General features: G+C 33.1%; 3 protein-coding genes across 3 annotated transcripts; 1 reads left to right on the forward strand and 2 right to left on the reverse strand.

The window, feature by feature from the left end:
* Positions 1-3: 3 nt before the first annotated feature.
* Positions 4-1,435, reverse strand: HELRODRAFT_159708 (hypothetical protein; the record flags this gene model as incomplete). The annotated part of the gene is made up of 3 exons (XM_009011573.1): positions 4-686; positions 883-1,062; positions 1,432-1,435. The coding sequence occupies 3 exons, from the start codon at positions 1,433-1,435 to the stop codon at positions 4-6; spliced, it is 867 nt and encodes a 288-aa protein (XP_009009821.1).
* An 844-nt stretch (positions 1,436-2,279) lies between these two features.
* HELRODRAFT_159709 (hypothetical protein) lies at positions 2,280-3,713 on the reverse strand (the record flags this gene model as incomplete). The annotated part of the gene is made up of 3 exons (XM_009011574.1): positions 2,280-2,971; positions 3,203-3,385; positions 3,665-3,713. The coding sequence occupies 3 exons, from the start codon at positions 3,711-3,713 to the stop codon at positions 2,280-2,282; spliced, it is 924 nt and encodes a 307-aa protein (XP_009009822.1).
* Positions 3,714-4,246: 533 nt separating this feature from the next.
* On the forward strand, positions 4,247-9,759 carry HELRODRAFT_188105 (hypothetical protein). The gene is made up of 10 exons (XM_009011575.1): positions 4,247-4,468; positions 4,864-4,913; positions 5,441-5,477; positions 5,715-6,022; positions 6,568-6,627; positions 6,765-6,837; positions 7,598-7,691; positions 8,550-8,665; positions 8,807-9,141; positions 9,176-9,759. The coding sequence occupies exons 1-10, from the start codon at positions 4,382-4,384 to the stop codon at positions 9,192-9,194; spliced, it is 1,179 nt and encodes a 392-aa protein (XP_009009823.1). The 5' UTR covers positions 4,247-4,381; the 3' UTR covers positions 9,195-9,759.
* Positions 9,760-9,785: the final 26 nt, after the last annotated feature.

A 9,785-nucleotide genomic window follows, 5' to 3' on the forward strand; every position in this document is an offset into this window, starting at 1 on the left:
GACTTATTTTCTGTTCAAAGCAGCTAAGTTGGCCGGGCCTCCACATAAATTTTGAAAAATATCCGTTTCTTTAGCATTTAAATGTTCAACAGATTTTGAATCGCTTTTTGAAGCATTCACTGCTACTCTTTTCATTGCCTTGATAACTTCAGAAGGAAATTTCAAATACTTTGTCAGAAAAGACGTAGTTGCTTCTAAAGGATCATCAGACTCTCCAAATATTTCGTCAGCTAAGCCGATTTTTTGAGCATCTATGCCGCTGATGACTCTAGCAGACGTTAACAATTGCAACGCTTTTGACCTTCCGAGTAAATGCACCAACCGTACGCTTCCACCCCAGCCGGTTGAAAGACCCATTTGTGCCTCCAAAAATCCAATGCGGGCACTTGAATGAACTACTCTGAAATCACAACATGTCATCAACTCTGCTCCACCGCCCACAGCAAATCCTTCAACTAAAGCAACAGTAATTAATGGTAAATTTGATAATCTTGTCGTGGCATTTTGCATAAACGATGACATGAGGCTGGGATTGTCAGAATCTTTTTCCTTCGCAAGAGCTCTCACAAAATTTAAATCTCCTCCAGAACAAAATGTATTGCCACATCCTTTTACAATTAGCCCTTTGCCTGTTTCCCATTTTTCCAATTCTTCTATTCTTTCTTCGAATTCTAAATGCATGGAACCTATGCGTGTAAAAATGCTTTAAAAAAATCAAATATGCTACAGAACTGCTTATAAATTTGAAATCGGAAAGTCAAAACGTTAGCGATATATTTTAATACTTTGTCGTCGCGAGACCAGCCAGAACATTTATTAGTATCCTAAATATTTTAAATTTTACTTAGTTAAAAGAACAAACAAGTGGGTAACTCAACTAACCAGTGATGGCATTCTTCTTTTTTGGATTATTTAAAGTCATCAACGCAATGCCCGTTTTTTCGTTTACCTCCAGGTCAACAGACCCGCCGCGATGTTTTCTCAGCAAGTCAATTTGTCTTCGACGCAAGTCAGAGCAGATCGAGAACGAGACGTGGGATAAAGACCTTTGCATCTGCAAACCTGTAGATGCACAAAGTTTTAAAAAGTTTATTAATGTAAATTTTATACCAAACTTTTTTAAGCACTTTTATTAATAAATAAAAGGAAAAGCTAATGATCGTGAATGGCATGTCATGCCATAAGAGCCACAACAATTTAAGTAACTGAAAAAGAACTGACACAATCATTTAGATGAATTCGAAATTCATTTTTAAAAAATGAGAAAATGAATGGTAACGCACTAACCAAATATAAAATAATGCTGAAAGCATTATTTCATTTCGAACCTAAAAATTACGTTTTTTTCATAATGAACTTCAGCAACAAATAACAACAAACAAGCAACAAAAACAAGGAACGTTTAAAAAGTTCATCTACAAACTTCTTAACCCATGTCGATTTGATAGTTTGTAAAAGTGAAATATTTTTCAAAGCAATTAAACGATTACAACTTAATTAATGAAATGTAATTAAAAATTATAATAAGTGAAATATAATATTTTCCAAAGCAATTTAACGATTACAATGTAATTAATGAAATGTGATTAAAGATTGTATGCGCGCCGACACGATACGAGTGCTTTGGTATAAGTGGAATGTCGTTGAACCTCTAACACGAGGATATTTCAAGGCATTTGTAAGAGGGGTAACAAAACAACAACTCCGAAATTTTAACTCATAGTTTTTACCCAACCAACCAAAATGACTCGAACGAAAAAGGTCTCACCCATATATATAGAATACATTCTATATATATGGTCTCACCAGTTTATCGACTATTCACATAATAATGAGTCAAACAGCTTCGGCGAGTTTGGCGCCAAATTTTACAAGCATTACTGATTTTTAGCGAAATTTAATTTTCTTCTATACCGTTTGTGCGAAACTTCAGTTCGAACTAATTAAATGTTTGATTGTTTCAGATGATGTCTCGTGCACATCTTAACAACAAAAAGACAAAAAGACAGAAAGGGCTTAGCTTTCAAATGAATAAGTTAAGTCGGCTTGAAACTTCATTGAAAAGTATTTTTAATTAAAATCACATGATAGTTTCCACTTAAAAAAGACCTTTAAAAAGAGTAGCACAGTGAAAAATTTGGTTTTTATAAGATTTTGTCGTTTCACATAGAAACTTTAAATGAATTTTTTTCATATTTTTTGTTATTGCTTTATTGCGTTATAACATCACATACAAAAATATATTACGTTATAAAAGTTTTTTTTAAACAAACTAGCGTTTAAAATTTTGACTTCTTATTCAATGCTTCTAAATTAGCTAGACCCCCACATAAACTTTGAAAAATTTGTGTCTCTTTAGTATTTAAAGTTTCAACAGACTGCATATCACTTCTTGATGCATTGATGACAACTCTTTTCATTGCCTTAATCACGTCAGGTGCAAATTTTGTATAATTCGTCAAAAAAGATGTAGCAGTTTCTAAAGAATCGTCGAATTCTCCGAAAATTTCATCAGCTAGACCAATTTCTTGAGCCTCAAAACCTTTGATGATACTGGCAGATGATAACAACTGTAATGCTTTTAATCTTCCTAATAAATTTACCAGTCTAACACCTCCACCCCAACCTGGAGACAATCCCATCCTGGCTTGCACGAATCCGATGTTGGCACTTGAACTGACCACTCTGAAATCACAACAAGTTACCAATTCTGCTCCACCTCCTAAAGCTGCTCCCTCAACTAAAGCAACAGTGATCAAAGGCAAATTAAAAAATCTGGAGGTTATATTTTGCATGAATGAAGACATGAGGCTTGGATGTCCGGAATCTTTTCCCTCGCCAACAGCTCTTGCAACATTCAAATCAGCTCCAGAACAAAATGTGTTTCCTGATCCTTTGAAGATTACTCCACGACCTTTTTCCCAACTTTCTAAATCCTCAACTCTTTTTTCAAAGTCTATCATCATGGAACCTTAAATAGAAAAATGAATGAATTTTCAGCTTTCTAAGAGCTGGAAAAATTTTTATTTTGTATTGCATTATTTTATTAGCATGCACGTTACTAAAGTAATCGATTTGATAGCATCATTCTCACTATAAGCACTTATATAAGATTGTGTGCATTTGACTTGAAATAGTGAAAAAACAGTTCTGATTTGTATACAATTTTGATTTTACACTTAACAACAAGTTAAACGCTAACCAGTAAGAGCATTTTTCTTTGTAGGATTATTTAACGTTAAAACTGCAATTCCAGTTTTGTCATTCTTCTCCAAGTCAACACATCCACCAGGGTATTTTGACAGCAAGTCAATCTGTTTCTGACGAAGTTCAGAGTTCAAGGCTGATGATAGAGTTAGTAATCTTTTTGTTGTCTCATCTGGACCTGATGTACGAAAAAATAATTCACATTCTCTCTAAAAAGCAAAGTGAAGTGTAAAAGTAAGTAGTAAGCGTGAGTTAAGTAGTACATATTATAAAAACAAAAGTTAGTCAATAAAATTTATTGACAAACTCTTGTTTTTTTATTGAATAAACACTCATTTAATTTTTAATAAATAATTAATTTGTTAATGAATTTGAAAATCAAATAATAATGATTAGTAATAAAATAAAATAAAGAAAAGTAAACACAAACAACGCACGATGTTTAGAGAATGAATACCTCTTTTAATGAGAAAAGATCTGATCAACGCATGTCGAAGGCTGGCCATTTAAAAAAACTTGGTTAAAATAAAAAGAAACATACAAACATGTACTGCGTTGAGTGAACTTCAACTTGACCTAATAAGTAAGGACTTTACAGCATGATTGAGAAGTTCATCAATATTTAATGTTGAAATATTTTATTAAAAGTAATAAAATGATGAAATTGAAAAAAACTATGTTTTTTATAATTTATCCATTATTTATACGTCATTTCTTAGACAATCTTTATTGAAAATCTTTAGAGTTAACAATTTATAACATCTCTGGGTTTTACACGTGGTTTTGTATTTCAATTGCCTCGTTTCAAATTTACACCAACTTAAATTTATGCCATTAGCTTAATATGCTTAAATTAAGTTGTTTTTAAAGCAACTTTTGACGTGATTTAAATAAAATGCGTCAACCTATTTGAAGAAATTAATTGTAGTTATAAAAAGATTTTTTCCATGAATTAATCTGATAGTTTGGGTTTCCATAAATTCGATTTTGACTCATTTGTTTATTTTATGTTCATAATGTGCCGATTTTTCCTTCAAACCGCTGGTTGAGAAATAGGTTTCTGTGGAGTTTTCCACTAAAAACCTAATTTTTCTCAATTGGGGTTTACAAAAAATTTATTTGTTTTTATATATGCTTTTCAAATAAGTTAAAAGCAGAAAAATAAAATTCCAACATGGCTGAAGCTGCTGTGGAATTCCCTTCAGTGCCCAATTATTTCTGCCATCGGTGTGCACGATCCGTGAAGATAAACCCAACAACTGTAATTATTTATGTTTTAGAAATATTTGTAATTATTTTATTTCATTAAATTAATTTGGTACTGGATCTTTCCGATCAGCTGTTCTGCTTTTGTAGTAAGAGTAAGGAAATTCTAGTAGTAACTGGTAGTAGCTTTATCTATCTGCCCAGTCCAAGCCAACGTAGCCACCTACAAGATCACTGGCAAACGTATCCAAGAGTTCTGGGTTCAAAACCCACTCAAGCTGGACTCATTTTTCACGCCATGTTGTTTTGGAATTGTTTATTTTTATTTACTTTTGTAGTTTATTAAAGAGCCTAATTTTTTATTTCACTAATTTGAAAAATAAATGTTAAAAGTTGAAATCAAACAAAACATGAATAAGTACATTTTCATTTACGTGTTTCCCTGTGTAGGTCCTTACATGTCCTCATTGTGAGAGTGAATTCATAGAAGAATTGACACAGTCAGTTAAATAAGTTGATTAGTTAAATAAATAATTATTCCTGGTTTTTGTTTAAGTTAGGTAATTTTACAAGTATTTATTTTTATTATTAATATATTTTTTTATATTTCCATCTTTAGTTTTTTGGCATTTTATTGTTTATTTATGTTTTTCAATTATAGTTTTGATAATCATTTTAATCATCGTTATAATAAAATTAATATTTAGCACTTGAACTTAAAAGATAACTCATTTAGTTCATATCTAGAAGAGCATAATGCCATAATGCTTTGTGTATATAGATTTTATATATCTACAATATGACTTCTTAATTTTATTGAATAAACCTTTTTGTAAGTTAAATATTTTTTTTATAAATATAAAGAAAATTGTTAAGAACTTAAGATAACCCCACATGTATATAAACTTAGCATTGTTATGGGCATTAACATTGCACTATGAGATGATCCAACATCTAAAAAGTTGATGTATATTTTGTGACATGATTTTCATTGTTATTAATTTTACCTGCTTGGATAATCTAAAAGGGAATTAGAAGAAAATGATCGAGCTAGGAATAATTCTGTAAGACATTTTCACAATTTTGAATAATTTTTTGAATAGTTTTAACATTTTTATGAAATTTATTAAAAATATTGTTTAATTATTTTAAGAGGTACTTGATTAAATTCCATTGAAAGTTTGAAATTTTCACGTCTGCATTTTAATTTTACAATTCCCAATGTTTTTAAAGATATCCACTTTCAAACAGCAGCAAAAATTTAAATAAGAATGCAGCAAAAATACACATCCCTGTTGCAGAGATTGACAGCTTCCCCGATGGATGTAGCCACATTACTTTCCAACATCTTTGCCAGTGTCACACCAGATGAAGACTACCCATTCCCTAGATCGAGAAACACTAACAACAGCAGCAACAACAATCGAACTGCAGCAGATGATGCTGATGATGAGGAGGATAAAGATGATGAAGATGAAGAAGAGGATGAAGAGGAACAGGAAGAAGTTGAGGAGATGGGAGAGAGAATCAACAGGAGGTTGTGGGTGGGCCCATATCGTCTTCCACGCCCCGTGAGGAGGAGGAACCAGGAATCAAGACCCCCACCTAGGTTGATTTTCTCAGTTTTTGTAGTCATTTGGGGATCGTTTTTCATTCAACAATTTGATAAATTACCAAATAACCAGTTATAATGGAAAAAAACTTTTTCCCTTTGTTGTTTTTTCATAAAACTTTTCAAATGTAGTCTATATTTCAGTTTCAACATTAATATCTCATATTTGTGCAATATGTGCATTCAAGTATTTGTGAAGATCGGTGGAGGATCTTGTGAGCAGTATTGTTACTAAAAGTAAAAAAAAACTCAGTTTTATACAGGAAAAACGTTATTTTTTGTAGAAAAACAGCCAAAGATTAATGTAATAAGCAAAAAAATTCAATGTCACCAGCCTAATTTTATCTACACTAACTTTTCATCAAATTTTAAACATTTTAAAACCTTTGGCCCCCTGTCAAAGCTGTCTAGATCTGCCTCTGATGAAAACTTCTTAGAAATTGAAATATTAGTTTCTAAGTTTTTCACTAAATTACTTTTTAGCAGGTTGTTAAAGTTAAATATTTTGTACTGATTTGAAAAAAATTTTTTCCTTCCATTAGGTTTTTAGGAAACATGCTGCTTGGGAGATATCCTAACTTTTCTGACCTGTTTGCATTATCGTTAGTTGCTTGTTATTAAGTAATTAACGATTGATGATTATTTTTTTGTTAATTAACGACTATTATATTGTCAATTAGTCACTAATTAATTTATTAATTTATTAATTAGTCGGTCAATTAGTGATTTTTCTTAACAGAAGCCAGGAATTTAGATCAAATCCGAGAGATTATGCCTGGGGATCTGATGGCTTGGATAACATCATCACACAAGTAACTCACTTCTATTGTAATTTTTATATATTTTTTAATTTTTTACCAATTTCATTTATTCATTTGTACCTATTTTAATCTGTCCATATTTATTTTATTAATTAATTTATCTGTAAAAATAATAAGGGCAAATTCATTTGTTGTACTGAAAAAAATGACACCATAAAAATTGAACTACTGGTTAATTTCAAAGCTCCTTTTCTAGTAGATTTACCCCACAATTTGTAAACAAACACCTAAACAAACAAATAAACATATATGTGTGCCTGACTAAGTTGTGATATAATTTATAATAGTGTAGTAATAAAATAAGTATAATTTGTAATATGATAATAATAGTAGAGTTTTCATTTTCAAGATGTGAGTGGGTGTGGCGTATATATGTGTGCGTGTGTGTATATGTGTGTACGGTTGTGTATACGCGTATGTATGTACGTTGGGTGTGTATATGTGCGTATGTATGTTGGGTGTGTATATGTGTGTGCGTGTGCATGCGCGCTATTATTATTTGTCTCTATTAAAATTTATTAAACAATGAAAATCTAATGCTAACATCTTGAATAGGGAAAATTATGACAATGTAATTACAATGATAATAATGAATACTTATATTTACTTGATATTAAGTAACTATAAAGGAGTATTTTACTTGCTTATAACATGGCATGTGATGTTTAGTACAGGAAACCAAAGTTATGACTAATACATGGTGTTGTTGTTGTTATTATTATTATTATGATTATTTTTTTATTATTGCCAGTTGTTGAACCAGATGGAGAACAGCGGGCCAGCCCCGGCCAAAAAAGAGGACATAGATAATCTTCCCGATGTTCTAGTGTCTGCCACACAAATTGGTTGGGCATTCGTTAACTTTTCTTTGTTTGTTTGCTTCTTTGTTTGTTGGCTTGTTCGTTCGTTTGCTTCTTTGTTTGTGGGGATGGTGGCGACCATGATGTTAATGACATCATGATCACAAAAATGGTATGAAGGTGATAGTTATGGCGTGTTAGTGATGGTATAAAGATGATGATCATTACATGATAATATAATTTTGATGATAATATAATTATGATGATGGGTGTGATGATTGTGATGATTATCACCAATGATAATGGTGATGATGATAAAGTTTTAAAAAGAAAATTTTATTCAAGTAGTTCTTGAAGATAAAACAACGTCCTACCTCGGGAAATCGGGTCTCTGGACGCAAAACGAAGATTGATTGATGATTGATTCTTGAAGATGAATGACGATTACTATATTTCTACTAGATTTGTCATTCAACAGTTTAGAGTTAATATTCAAAGACATTAATTTAAGGCTTTTTCCCCCGTGTAATTTTTGTGTTTTAAGGGGTTACTATTTTTTATGAATTGCATATGAATGCTTTCTAACTCTTATTAGATGCAACTGATTCTGTGTTTGTTGGTTTTTTGTTTTATTTATCTCTAGAACATCGCCTATCAGTGACTATATATAGTGTGTGTGTGTGTGTGTGTACAGGGGCTGATGCGGCATTTATAGAGAAAAAAATTGCTGTTGGTTATTCATGCGATTTCGTAATGGTCATCTCAAACGACGTCATTGTCATCACCATCATCATATGATCATCACGAGCAGCATCATCATCACCATCATCATATGATCACACAAACAGCATCATCGTCATCATATGGTCCTCACAAATGGAATCATTGCTATAATAATTTCAGATTTATTTGCTCAGTGTAGTGTTTGCATGGACTACTTCATTGTGGAGGAGAGAGTGAAGGAGCTGCCGTGCCACCACTTCTACCATGAAGATTGCATCGTACCATGGCTCAAAATGGTCGGCTCACTGGTTTTTTTTTTTTTTTTGTTCTTATTATCATTATTTTCATGTGGATGTTGTGGATATTGTTGTGTGCCATGTTGTGTGCTCAGTACTAAACACTGTGATTGACTGACTGACATTCAACACCACTACCAGCACGGGACCTGCCCCATCTGTAGGTACTCCATCTCTCCTGACGAGTCTCCCAAGAAAACCGAAACCAGCAGCAACAACAGCACCAGCAACAACGAAAACAGCATGGACAACACTCGCAACAGCCCGCGACCGTCTAGAGCAAGGTTATTGCGATACCCGCAATCGTCATCATCTTCTTCATCGTGGTCCCCTATCTTTACTGCCCTGCGACTTCGACCGCCAGCAGATCATCAGCACTTTTCTGCTTCACCTACATACAGCCCGCCAGGTAACAACGGCAACAACAACATCATCAGTAGCAACAACAACATCACCAGCAACAACAACATCATCAGCAGCAACAACAACAACAGTAGCAGCAGCAACAACAGCAGCGACAATACAGTGAGACGGATGGTTGAGGAGATGTTCCGAGATGACAATCTGCATCGCATCATGCCCATGGAACTCGATACTCAGAGGAGAACTCGTTTTGACGGGGAAGATGATGATTACGAGTTCGACACTGTCTACAGCTCCAACATACCGAATCTTGATTTTATCACCGAAGATAACGACGACGACGAGCGTGATCGATCGACAGTTAGCGAGAGCAACGCCAGCAGTAGCAACAAAAATAACTCACGTCACGTCAGTAATGCTGATGCAGATGCAAACGGCGATGGACAGCGGAATAGATCGTCTGGTTCAAACAATTTCAGGTTCTTCAATCCATTCTCCAGGAGCAGAAGATCATCACAAAGAAACAACATCAGCAACAATGACAACAACACAGCTCGAAATAGCAACAACAACGACAACAGTAACACAATAAATAACGCTGATAATAGTGTAGGCAAAAGAAATTTGAGCAAAAACGGAAAAAGATAAAACAATTTCTGTTATTTTTCGTACATAAATTCTATTACTGTCTCTGTATTGCTATAAACACACATGTACACACACACACACACACATATATATATATATATATATATAT

This window comes from Helobdella robusta, assembly GCF_000326865.2.
Source record: "Helobdella robusta unplaced genomic scaffold HELROscaffold_1, whole genome shotgun sequence".
NCBI lineage: Eukaryota > Metazoa > Annelida > Clitellata > Rhynchobdellida > Glossiphoniidae > Helobdella > Helobdella robusta.